General features: G+C 35.5%; 2 protein-coding genes across 2 annotated transcripts; both read left to right on the forward strand.

Moving 5' to 3' along the window:
• Nucleotides 1-12,821: 12,821 nt before the first annotated feature.
• LOC107015502 (G-type lectin S-receptor-like serine/threonine-protein kinase LECRK1) lies at nt 12,822-15,686 on the forward strand. The gene is made up of 2 exons (XM_015215799.2): nt 12,822-14,157; nt 14,294-15,686. Exons 1-2 carry the CDS (start codon nt 13,014-13,016, stop codon nt 15,550-15,552), a joined length of 2,403 nt encoding a protein of 800 aa, XP_015071285.1. The 5' UTR covers nt 12,822-13,013; the 3' UTR covers nt 15,553-15,686.
• Nucleotides 15,687-16,158: 472 nt separating this feature from the next.
• LOC107015501 (G-type lectin S-receptor-like serine/threonine-protein kinase LECRK2) lies at nt 16,159-18,771 on the forward strand. Its single transcript, XM_015215797.2, has one exon. The coding sequence runs from the start codon at nt 16,235-16,237 to the stop codon at nt 18,602-18,604; it is 2,370 nt and encodes a 789-aa protein (XP_015071283.1). The 5' UTR covers nt 16,159-16,234; the 3' UTR covers nt 18,605-18,771.
• Nucleotides 18,772-19,552: the final 781 nt, after the last annotated feature.

A 19,552-nucleotide genomic window follows, 5' to 3' on the forward strand; every position in this document is an offset into this window, starting at 1 on the left:
ACCATTACTCATAACATTGACTTTTAAACATGATCATACTACATTCTTCATACTTCACACACTATCATGCTTCACATATACCTATCCTTCATTTAGGCATAATATCTTCAAGATACACATTAACAACTTCATAATACATATAAAGCTTATACACATAATCATCACTTCACTTCACATGCTATGACTTCAAGGCCATAATCACAATACACATATTCATACATAAATTCATACACTTCAAGTAAACACCGCCACTAAAGGTGGACCATACCACTCAAAATCATTTCAATAAGAACTAAACAACATAAATCAACTTACCCTTCATCCAAGCCTTAGCCACCTTTTCTCAAGACTTCACAAAATCCTCATAATAAAGCACAATAAGGCAGTAGGTAATTCAAAATACAGCATAGGAAACTCAACTCTAACATTATCTAGACATAAACACTAAACCCACTCCATAAGCCAAAAGTTGATAATATACATAAACATGGGTTCATTGGGGTTTTGATATTAAATTTATCAACTAACATTGAAAATAACATATTTCATCCATAAAATTATTTCATTCAAAGACCCATGCTTAGAGTTAAAGATAGAAGAATTTGGAGTTTGAAACCCTTTTTGAAAAATCTTTGGAATGACTCCTTGAATGAAACAAGGTTCAAGGATGAACTACCATGCCTCAATGTGAAGAAACCCACTAAATATTGGTGAAGAAAACGTCCAAAACCTTCACTTATAGCCCTTCCTTGAGTTTTAGCTTCTATAAAGTTTGAGAGAGCCTTTCTTGAGGGAGGGGTCGTGATTTTGAAAAGTGAAGACTAACCTAAGTATAACGGTATAAACTAACTTAAAATACCTAAAAAAAACCTTAACCATTGTCCAAAAACTTAAAAAGACTTGGGGTGAATTTACTAAAACACCCCTAGCTTGGCCAAATTTACAGACAACTTTTGCAGGCCACCAACGACACCTACCAATGACGGACCGTCGTTTGATCGACGTCTCATTAATGATGGCTCGTGGTTTTGGTTTGAAGCTCCAAAACTTGCAGACTTGCAGGTCCAATCGACGGACCAAGTCGACGAGTCATCGTTTGATCGACAGGTGATACGCTCAAACTTACTTCTCAAATAAGAAGTAAAGCGGTCGTATCAAGTAAAGAACCCAAGAGGTTAGGATCGTTCCCACGAGGAAAATAGTTCAGACTTAACTTCAATCTATTATTACTACTATTTAGTCAAGTATTTCCTTGGAAAACATAGACAATAAAAAGGGGGGGGGGGTTTATTTCTAAATGAATGAAAATAATTAGCTAAATTAAAGGAGACAACTAACAGATTCAAATGTTGGAGTTTAATCAATTAATAAAAGTAACTAGGGTTTACGTGTTCCCCACAGGTTCCTAACTTGATAATTCTAACTATAACGATTCTTTCCTAGTATCTTGCATGCAAAGTGATAAGTTATGTATTTCTAAATCCTTGGTCCGGCATCTAGAAAATTTCACTCCGCACCTTGGTCCGGCTACGTGCGTTGCTATACTAACCCTTACCTTTACCTCATATTAAGCATCATATTCGATATTTGACTAAGTTATTAGCTCGTACCAATTAATACTAGTCGATTAGATAGTATACACTAAATCTATGTTGATAATTCTTTTCCTATTATCTACCTCTTTGGTCGGGCAAGTAGCATTAAGGCGAGTTCTAACGTTGGCCATCGGTTAAAAAGACTTCTAAGCGAAAGAATTATCAATACATGCAAGACACTATTCTAGAATTGTTATTTTAGTTAGGTTTTACCTCATTATTCGCTTATGGTTCCCACAACCCTAGTTATGGAGTTTAGTTACCCATAGTCATAATCACAATATTCATATATATGATATAAGAATTCATGCACTTACTTCAATGAGAAAGAATAAAATCCATAAATTTACTTGATTAACGACAAAATCACCAACAATCAACTCCAGAGAAAAGTGTAACAATCCAAAGTGTAATAATCAAGATAATCTCTTCACAAAGAATATAACATAAAAGTGTATAATAACCAAGAGTCTCACCCCAAAAATGAGGTTTTTCGAACTATTTAAAAAAAACAAAAACCTAATCAAAGAAGAACTCTATTTGCTGAAAATCTATCAAAACGCGGCTGGGTCGACGGACCCGCGACAGGTCATCGTGGTCACAATGGGCCATCATGGACTCTGTCGTCCCATACTTTGAAAATTCTTCTGTTGCGCTCTTCATTACCCTCGACGGCAGGTATGACGGATCGTCACAGGCACAACGGTCCGTCGAGGGTCTCCGTTCCATAACACTTGAACTCTTGGAATTTGGGCACTAGGACTACTTCTCTGATCTTCATGATGAACCAGCAGGACGGACCGTCATGGCTACGACGGTCCGTCACGCACTTCGTATCCCCACACTTGGTCAGACTTCCCCATCTTCCTTCAACATCTTCACTACGATGCCACCTACGGACCGTCACAGGCATGACGGACGTCACAAGCTCCGTTTGCTCAAAAACTTCTGCGTTCATCTTTAGACAGATTTCCTGCAAATAAAGAGAAACTTACATAAAAATTAATACAAAAAGGCTTTTGGACACACACTAAACTTAAGAAAAAAGCATTAAAGATACCGTGAAACCACGGTATGTCAACAGGCTAACGATTGGTTAGTTGATTGACACTGTTTTGGCAGTTTTGTTGCCAAGTCTTAGGTCCTTCTCAAGGACCCTTAGGGTGGTCTTTGGGGAGTCATACCCATAAATTAACCCCTATATATGTCCATATAGGTATAAGGGTTCTCCCCTATAATTTTTAATCCAAAATAACTCACGAAACATGCAAAGGTACACAAGAACACATGCAAGCACATAGACGTCTAATCGTTGAACGTCTTGGTAAGCTCTAGCTCAACCTAGTTCATTATGAGGGTCTCTACAGAGACAAATTCATCTGGATCAAGAACCTCTCAAGTCATTGATTACTCAGGTAATCCAAACTCTTGAACAACGGAAGTGATCAACTAAATTTATGGGTTATAGCTTTGAGATCTCGTATAGACCGAGAAAATTGAACACCGCTACTGACGTCATTTCTCGTTTGCCTGTTTATTATTCTCTTACAATGGCAGTAACTGAATTTGACTTAGTGTCGAAACTACGAGAACTTAACAACATGATGCCTCCTTAGTTGATCTTCTCCAAAAACTTCAGGATGATCCTATCTTCTTGTTGGACTACTCTTTCCATGGTGGCCACTGATTAGACTCTTAATAAGTTGTCGTTACAAGAATTTCATGCTTCCACTACAGGAGGACATGCTGGTATAGCTAGAACTTTTCATCGGCTTTCCTAAAGTTTTTATTGTCAAGGCATGTGTTCTGATGCAAAGGACTTTGTTTCTCACTGCCAAGTTTGCCAACAAATGAAGCATATTCAATTGAAGCCATCAGGACTTCTTCAACCTTTTCGACTTCCTGATGCCATTTTTGAGGAAATCTCCATGAATTTTATCACAAGTCTTCCTCCTTTATATAGAAGCACAACTATTTTAGTGATTGTGGATCCTCTTTTCAAAGTATGGGCATTTTGTTGCCTTACCCCCTTCTTTTACCAATCAGTAACTAATGTTTTTGTAAAGGATTACATCAAATTGCATGGTTTTCCTTCTATGATTTTCACTGATAGAGATCCTCCTTTCTTATTAGATTTTTGGAAGGAAATCAATCGCCTAAAAGACACTCACTTAGCGAAAATTTCAACATACCATCCTCAAACAAATGGTCAAACTGAGGCTCTCAACAAGTGCTTAGAATCGTATTTGAGGTGTTTTAGTGCTGATTCTCGAACTCATTGGTTTAAACTCCTTCCATGGGCTGAGTTATGGTATAATACAACCTATCAATCTAGTTCCCATATGACTCTTTTTGAGGTTGTCTATGGTAGACCTTCTCTTACAATTTCTCGTTATGTTATGGATGGCTCCCATAACCCTGTCACGGCTGCTTTTAGAAAACGTGATGAAACTCTATCTCAATTGCGCACAAATATTCTAAAGTCTAAAGAACGAATGAAATATTTTGCTGAGAAAGGGCGAGGGGAAGTTACCTTGAATGTTGGTGATTAGTGAAAGTCAAGATGGGGGTTGAATTAAAATATTCGTCCAATCGATTGTCTCTGTAAGATAGTCAACTAATCTTGCAAGTTAGTTTGACAAAGTAAAACAAAATAATTGAATGAAAGTAAATGAACTCGAGAAATAGATACTGGTTCAGATTACCAATGTGTTGCCTAGTCCAGTACCCTTGGGTTTCAAGGTTTCCCTTCAAAACTCATTTTAAACTGGATTGTACAGAATGAGTAGTCTTCCGATCTTGTCTGATATGCAAATCAGATCTTCTACCTTTAATACTACCTCTACTTGTATAACCTACTCTCAGAATCTTTTTCTTTACACAATTGCTCACTCACGTGTACAAAGCATAAGTTCAAGTGAAGTTGTGTGCTTCACATTAATGACAGAGGAGGATTATATAGTGTATGCTCTTATGAGAAACCCCAAGGTGTTTGAATCAGGGATCTTTGTTCTTATCATTAATTCATTTGTAATTGATCTGCTGAATCATGTTTATATTAAATATGTGCATAATATATCAATTATTTCCTTGTGTGAAGATCTTGAGTCAGTTTGAGTCTTGGTTGGATTAATTCTTTCCTTAAGGTTGATTTGTCTTGTGCTTCTTGTAGATGCTAGTCCCATAATGTTTGCTTAATTTGTCTTTGATTTTATCCTTGATTGATTTGGTTGACTTTCCTTGTATGCATCTTTGATTTTATAGACTGTGAGATTTGATCTGATTGTTCAAATATTTATTTTCCATTCTTAACTAGATTTTTCCATTATTAGTGTGATCACTGCAATCATTCGGACTGTTATCTCGATAGCCTTGTACTTTGTGTTGTATAATGACAATCTTAATATAATATTTTAGTAAATTTAAATGGAGAAATACACATAATGAAGCTTCCTAGAGACAATGAGGTCCATGTGAAGGCTCCACCTGAGTTGAGTGCCTCTTATTTTGAGCGTTTCTCAACATGGACTGAGACTAAAAACATTCTCCCCCTTTGGCATAATAAAAAAAAAACCAGATACTAATAAACAACGAAACAACGGTAGGAAGGCTAGAAACCTTCAATATACAGTCCAAAAAGCGCATGGACATATCCCTGTAGAAATAGTTCAAAAGTTACAGAAGAAGAGATAGACACCAAGAGTCTAGCATTTTTTAACCCAGAAGTATTTCAGAGAGTTAACAATCGTGTCATTGAAGGACTTGTAAGAATGCTTCACATTTCAGGAGAGATTTGAGTAGGAGGTCTGAACTAAGATTGCAAAATTAGTGTTAGAGGATTCGACTCCTCCCTTGACAGTGTCGATTTGTTTGGTAAGACGGTTGATTGTGGCAATGCCTTCCTGCTTAATTCCTGTCACATCAATACGAAGTTTACCAATAACAATACTAGTATCAATCTAAAGGTGCAACACTTCTTCAACAACATCCTGAAGAGTTTCAAGTCCACACTCCATAACCACAGTACGAGTATTGAGTTCCTCTAAATCCTTAAGAAGAAGAGCTGCTGAATCTCTAGATATTTTTGATGGTTTATCCACTTTGGCCCGTTCTTGGACAGAATCCTTCTTTACCCACTTGTTACCTACTTCCACATATCCCATACTGGAGAATGTGCGAGAGTTATAAGTGGAGTTGATTACATTAGGTATGTATTTGGAAAGATCAATGAGACGGTCCACAAGAATTCGAGATAAAAGCAACCCATACAGTAGACTTGTTGTAGGGTTTGATTCCTCAACACTTTCCCATAGATATTCCTTGAAATAATTTGCCCAGTTGACTCTGTACCTCTTAGGAAAACAAGAAAGAACAAAGACATCCCTATTAGTTGCAATAATATGAGCCAAAATGCAGTTTCAAAACACAGGGGTCCAAAGTCAGTCAACTATGCACTGAGTTCAGCTACAACGGATTTAGCACCATCTAGTGTGACTTCGAAGGCATCAAACCAACTATCATTCATAGATGAAATAACCCCAAAATTTGTTTTCTGTCAAACACATCCTCAAACAAAGGTTTACTGATAATAAGGCAATTGCCCAAAATAAGAGTTTATAACTCACCATTGTCGTTAGAAACACGGATATTAGCATAAAATAGTCGAACAACATCTTCAAACACTTCAAGTCCATATAAAATAAATAGTTGAGCCTTAAGAGAGGGGATTACCGTACAGTTTGAATCATCCAATTGATTGATATTCGCCATTCTGCCAGGCACAATGGGTCGACACAAGAATTGTTCATACCTGTTCTTATGATCGACTCCCCAGAACTGGTGCATGTCCTTAGGGGACAATGTACCAGAGGAACTAGGTTTTGTCTTCTTCGCACACTTAGTCCATGGAGCAGTGATCTTCCATATTGATGACACAGGAGGTAAGTCTCGTGATTCATCATATGAATTAAAGGAGAGGGAGAAAACATCAGAAGAACGAGGGACATGAATTTGGAGAGAAGTCATAGATCGAGTCTAGTCATGGAGAAGAGAGGAAGATAAAGAAAAAAAGGGCAGATGAGATGAGAAAATGTAAGAGGGGGAATGGAGCAAAGAGAAGTTTTATGGAGAAGAGAGAAGTAAGAGGGGGCAGAGAAAGGAGGGGCTACAGTTCTATTCGAGAAACAGAACCGACGAAGTACACTTAAAAAAAATAGATCAGTAAAAACTTAAATAAGTAAAGTAAAATCAGTTTAGGGAGAAAAATAAGTGATACCCAACCTTTTCCGAATAAATCAAAATCTTTCTTCAAGCTACGGTTTGGTAAAAATAGCTGCTAACTAATTCTCAAAATCAAGAAATTCTAATAGAAAATCACCATTTTCAACATCATCACGAATAAAATGGTGTTTAATATCAATGTGCTTAGCCCTGAAGTAATGCACAATATATTTATATAAGTTGTAGCAGTAGTATTATCATAGTAAATAGGAACACCTTCAAATGATATATTATAATCGAGTAACTGATGCATCATTCATGATAATTGAGTATCACAGCTTCCCACAGCAAGATATTCTGGTTCTATAGTGGATAGGGCTACAGAAGTTTGCCTTTTGTTGTGCCAGGAAATAAGAGATTGTCCCAAGATTAGACAAGTGCCATTAGTACTTTTCTAATTATTTTTATCACTTGCAAAGTCAGCATATGAGTAGCCAATTGAATCAAGGTGAGAAAAGTGACGATACCATAGGCCCATTTTGGTGGTTCCGATCATATAAAGGATGATCCGTTTTACTGTAGTGAGATGAGACTCTTTTGGAGCAACTTGAAATCACGCACATTTGCGTACACTAAACATAACGTTTGGTCGACTTGCAGTAAGATATAACAGTGATCCAACCATTCCTCGATACATTTTTTCATCCACGTCTTTTCCTGGTGCGTCTGTGTCAAGACACGTGGAGGGGCTCATGGGAGTCCCAAAAGTTTTTCCTTTCTCGAGTCCAAACCTTTTGATAAGGTCTTTAGTATATTTGGATTGACTAATAAAAGTTCCATTAGTTGACTGCTTGATTTATAATCCAATGAAGAATGTAAGTTATCTCATTAAACTCATTTCAAATTCTCTTTTCATAAGATTTGCAAAATTCTCACACAAAGAAGAGTTAGAGCTACCAAAAATAATATCATCAACATATATTTGAACGATAAGAATATATGAACCAGATTTTTGAATAAAAAGGGTTGTATCAATCTTTCCTCAAATTATTTTGGAGTAGAAAAGTACTAAGTCTTTCATACCATACTTTGGAGCCTGTATAAGGACATAAAACACTTTTGAAAGTTTATACACAAAATTAGGACAAGCGAAATTTTCAAATCCAGGGGGTTGTTTAACAAACACTTCTTATTTTATAAAGACATTTAAAAAAGCACTTTTTACATCCATTTAGAAAAGTTTAAATCGTTTGAAGGATGCAAATGCAAGTAAGATACGAACGGAATCTATCCTTTCTACAGGAGCAAAAGTTTCATCGTAGTCAATACCTTCTTGTTGAGAGTAACCTTGAGCAACTAGTCGAGCTTTGTTTCGAACAACCTTACCGTTTTCATCTAACTTGTTACGAAAAAACCATTTTGTTCCGATTATGGAGCAATTCTTTGGTCTTTCCATGAATGTTCATACTTGATTTCTTTCAAATTAATCAAACTCTTCTTGCATTGCCTTTACCCATGACTCGTCTTCCATAACTTCATTTATTTTCTTTGGCTCCATTTGAGATATAAGGTCAACTGAGGCTTGTTTTATAAGAGACGGTCTTGTTTGCATTTTGTCATCAGTATTCCCAAGAATGTAATTCTTAGGATAGTTTGCATTATGTCTTCATTCTCTGGAAATATTTGCCTTATCAGTTGGTGTAGTCGACTCCCTTTTCATAATAATCGACTCGCCAGTATTTAGTTCGATAGTGTCCCTTGTGATATCTTTTGATGGCTGAGCATCTTTTAAAGTAGCTTCTTGGTAGTCAATGACTTCATCAACGATAGCTTATTTTTCCTGGATTATAGGGTTAGTATCATAAAAAAACAACAAAAAGCTCTGCTAAGAGGTGCATATCATAGGAAGATACCTTCATCTCTTCTCGAATCAAATTCTCTGTGATTGTTCTTACTGTTATTGTGGATTAAACACTTACAATTAAGTTATTGTGTATAAAACACTTACAACCGAAAGGATGAAAGTATCTTATGTTGGGCTTCTTTCCTCTCCATAATTCATACGGAGTCTTCTTTAGGATCGATCGGATTAGACACCTATTAAGAATATGACAAGTAGTGCTTACGACTTCTGCCTAAAAATGATCAGGTAAACTTCTGTCGAGCAGCAATGTTCTTGTTGTAAATTGTAGTGATTTATTTTTCGTTCAACTACTCCAATTTATTAAGGAGATCTAGGTGCAGAGAAGTTCTGAGTGAAACCATTTTGAGCGCCGAATTCTTTAAATGTTTTATTCTCGAATTCGCCACTGTGATCACTATGGATAGTAGTAATGAAATATTCTGCTTCTCATTGAAATCTTCTACAAAATGCTTCAAATTTAGTAAAAACTTCATTTTTATGAGTTAGGAATATTACCCATGTAAACCTTGAAGAATCGTTAATAATTACAAAAGCATATCTTTTACCTCCAATGTTGGCAGTACGATTGGGATCAAAAGGTCCATATGGAGAAGCTGTAGAGGTTTAAAAGTACTTACAATATCTTTTTATTTGAAAGAGGAACGAGTGTGCTTACCCATTTGACATGCATCACATATTTGATCTTTTTCAAACTTTAGTTTTCATAGACCAAGAACTGGTTCGAGTCTAGATAATTTTTCGAGAGCGGCATACTTGCGTGTCCAAGCTTTTGATGTCATATCCATGGATCCTTTGCAACTGCAGTAAGACATGTGAGAGACGCAAAATCAACATTATTTAAAATGTATATATTATTTACTCGGTCTCCGATAAGAGTCAACTTTTTCTCAGGATGTTTAATGATGCAACTTTTTGTATTGAAGGTGACATGAATCCACCATGACACAGTTGACTAATGATGATAAGGTTATGTTTGACTCCTTCAACTAACTATACTTCGTCTAGATCATATGATGAACTTAGTGTGATAGTTTCGACGCCAGTAACTTCTCCTTTTGCATTATCTCCAAATCAACACATCCTCCATTTATTCTTTTTATTGTTTTGAAGTTTTCTTTCTTTCAACACATATGTCTGGAGCATCCATCTTTCAACACATATGTCTGGAGCATCCACTATCAAGTATCCACATTCTCTTTTTGTAGGTTTTTTTTATTGCCCCTCCAAAACAATGAGATTAGTTTCTTTTAGGAACCCAAATATTTTTGGGTCCTAAATTATTAGCAACTTTGGTCTCTAAATCCATTTCCCAGAAGAAAATTTTCTACAATTAAAAGATTTATGACCAATGACCTCACAAGTGTAACAAGTAATTTTATCAGAGGAATTAAAGGAGTCAGAGTTAGAGGTAGATTTATTTGATATATTTTCGCAGAATTTCTACTATGAGTCATTGTTTTGTTAGATTGAACAGAAAATGTGACTTGGAGACTTTCTGATGCTATTCAATTGAATTTTCACTTCCTCTACTTCTTTTGTCAGTAAGTCAACTTCAATCTGACTTGCTTTGAGAAGAATCTACCAGTCTTTCTTTTCTTGAGCAATTTTATTGTATTCGTCGAGGACCTTTTACAACTCATCAGTGACCATATCTAAGGAATTTGGTATATCATTACAGTTTGGACGATTAAAAGGTCTTACCTCACTTGTTTCACCCAATGCCATGAAACATAAATTTGTCATTTCATCATAGTCATCATCGGTATTTTCTCCCTGTTTCCGTGCTCCAAGGCTTTTTGGATCTTCATTTCTTCGATTGCTTCTCCTCCTCCGTTTTGGACAATTCTATTTATTGTGTCCTGGTTCTCCACAGTAGTAACAATATTCTAAAATAAATAAATACAAATTGACTGTTAAAAAATAGGATATATCTATACTTAAGAAATAAAATTCATTTGACATACCTATTTGAATGACTATAGACTACAAAAGAAATACAATGTTCTTAATAAAAATACAGTGATGAGTAAAAAAAACAATTGACAAACAAAAATTAATATGATTACTACTCTGGTACGAATACAGTTTTGCAACCTTCTTCTCTGACTCTCTTTATTCTTCGTCTTTTATGTTCTTTTTTTCCGTTTTTTTCACCAAATCCAAATCTGAATTTGTGTTTGTGCATTAGTAACCCTATAAGCAAAATTTCAAATTATTAAATATAAATAGATATAAAAAAATCAAATAATATGTTATGTATGAATGTCAATGTATATTACTACAAATTACAATATACTAAATCTCAAATATGAAAATAGAATCACAAAGTGTTTAAAATACTAAAAATCTAAGATGCATAAATATATAATGAATATATTAACAAACTCAGATAAAATCGAAAAAATGACGGAAAATTCGTAATACATACAATTCAAAATTTAGCATAATTTATGGTTTTGAAAACAAAATCTCATGAAATTTCGCAAAATAAATGATGAATTCAAATATTTATCTATTGAGACATTTCTTGAATTAATTGATAGATCTGAACAAATTGGTAATTGATATGAACTTGAATAATTAGTTCTTCAACAATGAGAGAACAATGGTGAAAATTTGATGAAAGAGAAACAAAATTGAAAATAGATTTAATGATATTAAAGCCTAGAAAAGTCTAAATGAATAGTGGATGTATTTTATGTTGGACTGTTTTGAGAAATAAAAGGAAATACAAATAATAGTATTTGAATACATATTATTTTCTAAAATATTGACATTTTAAATAATTATTAAAGAGTAGATATTTTTATTATTTAAGTTAGGGATTGTGACTAGTTTGCTAATTTTTCCTTTATTAATTTAGTTTGAGTCATAGTTATAATTATGAATTAATTAATTTATAGCTAAATTAATTATTTTATATCTTTAAAATTAAGAAGTTTGTTAAGTAATTAATATCAATTCATTCTATTTGAATTCCAACCAAATCTACTAAAATTAATTCTTTTCGGTTACCTTTTAATTCTGTTTAGCTAAATTGTTAATTAATTCTCTATTCCCTCTATAAATCAAACTTTTAACTTAAAATGCAAAATCTTTTGAAATGATCTTAAGATATTTATGAAATATCCTAATTACATATATAATTTTATGAAATAAATTTATTATTTTAAATACTATAAAAAATGGTTGAAATTATTTAACATAAACTTGGAAATATTTGAATTTTATAAAGTTATTTATTCTAAATCGCTTAAAAATTAAAAAATTCAAAAATTAATTATTATCGAAAAGGATCAAAATCGGGTGTCTAACCCTCTTAACATGCAAATCTAAACGTAATTCTAGTTTGTTTTTGTGAGGAAAGAAAGAACATTGAAAAGAGAGAAATTTGCCTTCAATTGAAATCAAACATACAACGCGCAAAACGACAAACTTAAACCATCCAACACGTAAGTGAAGATAGAATAGTCATACAAAAATTGACTAACGAAATACATAACGCCTCCCTAAGAAACTTCCTAGTAAAGACTCTGTTTCCATTGCATCATTCATTTATCAAAACATTGCTAACTTTTCAATTGTTAGCTTGCGTTTGGCTATAATTCCAAATTATTTTTGGTAAATATTATTTGGATGAAATTTTATCATGTGTTTGGTTATAGTATTTAGGAAATATACTTTATTTTATTTTTTAAAAAAAATATTATTTATACCGATAAATTTTTAAAACTATCAAAACTAACCATAATTTTGTATTACAAGTCAATTGGATCTTATTTGCTACAATAACAAATAGTATCCATGACACTAGAGCAATGCGATAGTTTGGAGTGAGTGCAACAAGCATAATTCCATACATCGAGAAGTAGATAAAGCATACGACTTTGAACCTTGAGTCGATTGTTCATCATTTTCATCAACAACCATATCATTATTTAATATTCACTGAATATTTCAATTTTTATCACTATTTGATGTTCACGTAAACTAGGATGCTTTTGAAAGAAAAAGTTTGAGATAGAATTTATATTTTACAAAAATATAAAATAATGAGATTCAACCAAAAACTAGTACTTGAGAATTTTGGATATTTGTCAAATAATGGCCAAACTAGCCCTTTTGGAGTTTTGGAAAATATTACATGAAGTTGACTCAGCTGTTACCTAATTCGTGTCAAGTGTCAATGTGCTAATTATTACTAGAAAAGAATAATTCAAATTGGAAATGTCCATCTCAAGTTAGAATACAAAAGAAAACTTAGCAAAGAGTATATGCATATTCCCCATCCTTGTGTCATGGGTAACATAACATTTACTTTCATGTTGTTGATGCTTCCATTTGTATTTGCAGCTATTCAAGTTGGAGCTCAGCAACAGCCCTCCAACATAACCTTAGGTTCTTTTCTTTATCCGAATCGAAATCCAAGTTATTGGCCATCTTCTTCAGGCCTTTTCTCATTTGGTTTCTATCAAAAAGGAGATGGATTTCAAGTTGGCATATGGCTATATGATAAAACTGTTGTTTGGACTGCAAATAGAGATGATCCTACACTTCATTCGGATGCATATATCGAGTTCACAAAGGAAGGCAATCTTATACTGTGGACAAAACAGAACAAGAAAGTCATTGTAGAATCTCCACAGCCAGTAACTTCAGCATCCATGCTTGATTCTGGTAACTTTGTTATCTATAACAAAACAAATGTTGTTTGGCAAAGTTTTGGTTATCCAACAGACACCATCCTAGCCGGTCAGCGTCTAACATTAGGCCAGAGCCTTGTCTCTAGTGTTACTGAAGTTGATCATTCAAGTGGAAGATTTTATCTTAGTATGCAGGCTGATGGGAACCTTGTTGCCTACCCAACCAATTATTTAAATGGACCCGAGGCTTCCTATTGGGGTTTTATGCTACAAACCAGAGGTGAATTTGGTGAGGTTAGCTCAGTTTTCATAGGTCTTACTCCAACAGGCCAACTCTTTCGGAATGCGTCTAATGGTTTTCGTTTCCAACGCAATACCATAGCGAATACCTCTAATCAATCATCAACCAACAGCGCAGCAGCAACTTATCGCGCAACTCTTGATCCTGATGGGATTTTTAGGCTTTATACACATAAGTTTAACAACTCAAGCTTGGAAATCAATTGGTCAGCGCTGGAGAATCAATGCAAAGCCAGGGGATTCTGTGGTTTAAACAGTTATTGTACTGCAAAAAATGGCAGCAGCATAGGCGATTGTTCTTGTTTTCCGGGATTTTCATATGTCAACCGTGAAATGAAATTCCAAGGCTGCTATCGGGGATTCATATACGAAGAGTCTTGTGGAAGCAGCAGAGACTCAACATTGGCCTACAATGTCACGACGATTCAACACTTGAAAGTTGGAGGATATCCATTTTCTCAGGTTCCAATGGTTGAGCAGTGTGAAATTAGGTCTTAGGCCTAACTCACACCCCAAAAGCTAGCTCAAAGGGAGGAGGATTGCCCAAGCCTTATAAGGAGTCCACTCATCTCATTAACCACCGATGTGGGACTTTTTGTCATTCTTTAACAAGCAGGACTGTAGAAATTCTTGCTTGGGTGATTGTACTTGTTGGGCTGCTCAATACATGAATGGAGTTTGCAGCAAATTTAAGCTTCCATTCATTGATTCTACACTTGAACAAAATGATCAGTCCGTCAAGGGCTTTGTCAAGCAGAGCTATAACATCTCCCAAATGGCAGGTCACTCCACTCCCTATCCTGGAAAAACAAGGAATAGAAATGAAAGTAGTAAAGAGATAATATTGATTCTATCCCTGGTTCTTGGTTCTGTAGCATTTCTGTTCACTGTTGTTGCAATTTTCAGTTATATTTTCTACAGAAGCAGAGCGGACGAATACCAAAAGCTATTGGAAAATCCATATTTGGGGCCAAACGAGGAGTTCACTCTTCGATCATTTTCTTACAGTGAGCTTGAGAAAGCCACTGAACATTTCAAGGAAGATAAAAGACATGGTTCATTTGGAAACGTCTATAAAGGAATTCTATCAGAAGGTAACAGAACAGTTTCTGTAAAACGATTGAAGAAAATCGGGGATGAAGGAGAAAGGGAATTTAAAGCAGAAATGACCGCGATTGGGCAAGCTCGTCACAAAAACTTGGTTCATTTGCTTGGGTTTTGCTTGGAGGGATCTGAAAAACTTCTTGTGTATGAGTACATGAGCAACGGATCACTCGCAGATATCATATTCAATTCTGAAACAAGACCTTCTTGGGAGCAAAGGATGAGACTTGCATTGGACATATCAAGGGGTATGCTTTATCTGCACGAAAAATGTGAGACTTGCATTATTCACTGCAACATAAAGCCACACAATATCCTAGTAGATGATTCATGGACGGCTAAAATCTCTGAATTTGGGCTTTCTAAGTTTCTGGTGCCTGATCAAGTAGGGAACCAACTTCAGCTTAAAGGAACAAGAGGGTATTCGGCACCAGAGTTGCAGAATAGTGTGTTGATCTCCGATAAGGTAGATGTTTATAGCTATGGAGTAATGCTCTTGGAGATCATATGCTGTAGAAGTAATATGGATGTTAACGTCTCAACAGAGGATGAAATCTTTCTTCCTAGTTGGGTACATAAATGCTTTGTCGAGAATGATATCAGAAAGTTAGTGGGAGATGAGGAAGTAGATGTGAAGTCCATGGAGAGGATGGTGAAGGTTGGATTGTTATGCATTCATGATGACCCTGATTTGCGCCCTTCTATGAGGAATGTAGTTCTCATGTTAGAAGGTACTATGGATATACCATTTTTGGCATGGCATTAAGTCTTTTACACTTTGTTTGGCTGGTTGCTACATCTTGTTCAAAATGTATCATATTATATTGTATTGTATCGTGTTCTTGTATTGTACTGTATTGTTTTGTATGAATACAACATTTGGTAGATTGCATTGTTTCTCATTGTTAGATAATGTCATACATCAACAGTTTGAAGTATAAACCTATAAGAAAAAGTATGGTATGGATAATTAGAGTCTCTATATAAAATAAGATTATTAGATGAAATTAAGATAAGGACACAATTACACTAAATCGATCTTTATATAAAATTAGAAAATAAGCTACTTTTGTACTAATATGGACGAAAAGAAGAATATATGAAAATGAAGAACTAGAGACAATAATTTTCTACTAATTATATGGACGAAAAGGAGTAGTTGCAACTTTTTTCTTTGTAGTCCTTTTCAGCCCTTGTTTTCAAGTTTTGAATTCTTGCACAATATATTAGTTTAAAAGTATCCATCTCTCCTGTGTTTGATAGACTTTTCTCAGGATGATGACTTAGTGAATTGACTTATGGATCAAAGCATTTAACTCTTCTTTATTATTTTCTATTAAGAAGACTTAATAGACGACTTGACCAGGTAATGTTCCCAGCTTCTTCATGGATATTTCTTGAAAAAATGTTCTGTTTGACTCAACTGCTTCTTTTGTTATTTCTTAACCATGTTAACAGTTAGAACTTGTCCTTCTTTCTCCCCCATTGATATCATGGCTCTCTATTTCTTACTTGTGTTGTTTATCTTTGGATCCGCTAGAGCTCAATCAAATCCACCTATTACAATAACATTAGGATCTTCTCTTCATCCCACTGGACAATCTACAGCATGGTACTCAGCTTCAGGTCATTTCGCCTTCGGCTTTTATCCACAAGGAAGTGGTTACAAGGTGGGAATTTGGTTAGTGGGAGGCTCCAATAACACTATTGTGTGGACCGTATTTCCTGATGATCCAGAAATATCTGTTGATTCTACCTTGGCTTTCATTGATGGAAAAGTAGTTCTGAAAACAGATAACAGTGAGGATAAGACTGTTGCTAGTTCATCAGAATCTGCTTCTTATGCCAACTTGCTTGATAACGGTAACTTTGTTCTTTACAATCAAGATCATGAAGCTATCTATGAGAGCTTCAGGTATCCTACTGATACAATTTTAGGTGGCCAGAAATTAACAAGTGGGGGTAAATTGGTTTCTAGTTACTCCTCCACAAATCATTCCTCAGGGCGATTTCGCCTCTTGATGCAGGACGATGGGAACCTTGTTGCATACCCCAGAAACTTGTTTCGCCCAGTGGATGCCTATTGGTCTTCACAAATTTACTGTGATGGTTGCAGAAATCTCCTGCTTCTTAACAGCACTGGCATCTTATTTCTGATCAATGACACTGATTCTTCAGTACTTCGACAATTATACACTCCACTTGTACAGAATGACAGAGCTATTTATCGGGCCACTCTAGATTATGATGGGAATTTTCGACTCTATTCTCATGAATTCGACTCCAATGGAAATTCTAAAATGGTAGTGGAGTGGGAGGCAATTGATGATATTTGTCTTGTGAAGGGTTTCTGTGGCCTTAATGGCTATTGTGTCAGAAGTAATCACAATGCACCGTCTTGTATGTGTCTACCAGGGTCATACTTGAGAGAGAATGATCCTAACTTTGGTGACTGTCAAAGGAACTTCACCAGAGGAAAGTGCATTAATGGGAAAGAAGATGTAAGTGTCTACAAGATTACTACCACAACCAATTTGACCTGGGAGGATCCTCCTTACTTTGTTACATCACTTCTACGAAAAGAAGATTGTGGTAAATCTTGTTTGGAGGACTGCGATTGTGATGCTTCTCTTTTCAATGAAATTGGGCAGTGTATGAAACACAAGCTGCCTTTGAGGTATGTCAAAGGTGCACCTGAAGGATCTCGCACTGCTTACTTCAAAGTCAGCAATCTAGCAGTGCAAAATCCAACAACGGATTCAGTGAAGCCACCATGGGTGGTGATCTTGGTTTTATCAATAAGTTTCGTTCTATATTCAGGTACTTCTCTTGCATTTTCAGGCTTTTATGTCTTCAAATTCAGGATAATAAAGCTCAGGCAGCTAGTACAGACAGGAACCACAGGCTTAACAAAAGATTTCATACTCAAAACTTGCTCATATAGGGAGCTAAAACGGGCAACAGATGGTTTCAAAGAGGAATTAGGAAAGGGTGCTTTTGGAGCAGTTTATAAAGGGAGCTTTGACAAAGGTAAAAACCTTGTGGCAGTGAAGAGGCTAGAGAAGGTAGTGGAAGAAGGTGAAAGGGAGTTCAGAGCAGAAATGAGGGTCATTGGTAGAACTCGACACAAAAACTTGATTCGTTTGCTTGGGTATTGTGCTGAAGGCTCAAAAAGAGCTCTTGTTTATGAATATATGAGCAATGGTTGCCTAGCAAATCTGTTGTTCCAAGGAGCTATTCGGCCGGATTGGAACCTAAGAGTAAATATTGCACTAGGCGTGGCCAGTGGAATCCTTTACCTCCATGAAGAATGTGAAGCTCCAATTATCCACTGTGATATAAAGCCACAAAACATCTTACTTGACGAGTTGTTAACAGCTAAAATCTCAGATTTTGGGCTGGCCAAGCTGCTAATGCCTGATCAAACAAGAACATTCACTGGTGTAAGAGGGACTAGAGGGTATTTAGCACCAGAGTGGCAAACAAATGCCCCTATCTCAGTCAAGGTTGATGTCTTCAGCTATGGTATTGTACTACTGGAAATCATTTGCTGCAGAAGAAACATTGAAGTCTGTGTGACTAAAATAGAAGAAATCCAGCTTTCTACATGGGCATATAGTTGTCTTGTTGAAGGTGAAGTAGACAAACTTGTTGGAAGTGAAGAAGTAGACAAGAAGACCTTGGAAGGAATGATCTCTGTGGCAATTTGGTGCATTCAGGACGAACCAGCTCTTCGTCCTTCCATGAAAAAAGTATTACACATGTTGCAGGGAATTATTGATATTCCAATTCCTCCATGTCCAAGTCCCAGTAGTTAATTTCAGTAGTTGTAAGTGGTTTGGTTTATTATATTGTTGTTTTCTTCAATAATATTTTTTAATGGAAATTTTAATGAGAACATATAGTTAGTTCAATATACATTAGTTCAGATTTAATGAGATCATTTGAAGGCCCTATGGGTGTAATCTTGAAAGATATTACTCAATTGACGTCACCCCATAGTATAAAGAATCTTATAGACCTCATCAAGTAAATCTTGAGGTTCCTCATCCGACCTCGACCGAAAGAACAGAGGTGGACTCATCCTAGTAAAGTCTCTCAAACGAGAGGCCACAATGTTAGCATGTTGAGGAACTCGAGGTCCAACCTCCCTATTCACTTGAGTCATCATGGCTTGTACATGAGAAGTGGCGACATTAGATTGAGAGGTCATGGCTTGAGCCAAATTGAGAAAAGCCGCCCTTATCTCTCCGATAAATACTCAACTATTACACTAGGAGATTATCAAAATTATGCTTTTGATCATATGTTGGGAGTTACGAAAATTTAGACATAAATAAAGTATATGTGAGGATATTTAAGGTGTTGAGAGCCACTAGATTTGGAGCTTCTAATTAAGGTGGATAATACTTCAATATAGTAACATGATTGCTGATATTGTGCAGGGAAAGGGTATTCCTTCCTGGCACCTTGATAGTATTGTGGTTAGAGGCTTAAAGCAAGGAAGACTCTTTATCTAACCAATGACATTATATATTGCTGTAGAAAAGAAACTGTATAGTGGATGCAATGGCTAACTGGAGTTTAAAGGGACATAAATCTATCAGTTCAATGATCTACTAGAAGAATCTAAAGCTTCATACAACAAATTGAACAAAATCCAGATGCTTAGTCAAAGATGCAGAGTATGCAACAAGATTTTTGTGAGAACTTCATGCATTAAGACATGATAAACCACTTCATATTTTGTATACAACTGCTAATAA

This window comes from Solanum pennellii, chromosome 3 (genome assembly GCF_001406875.1).
Source record: "Solanum pennellii chromosome 3, SPENNV200".
NCBI classification, from domain to species: Eukaryota; Viridiplantae; Streptophyta; class Magnoliopsida; order Solanales; family Solanaceae; genus Solanum; species Solanum pennellii.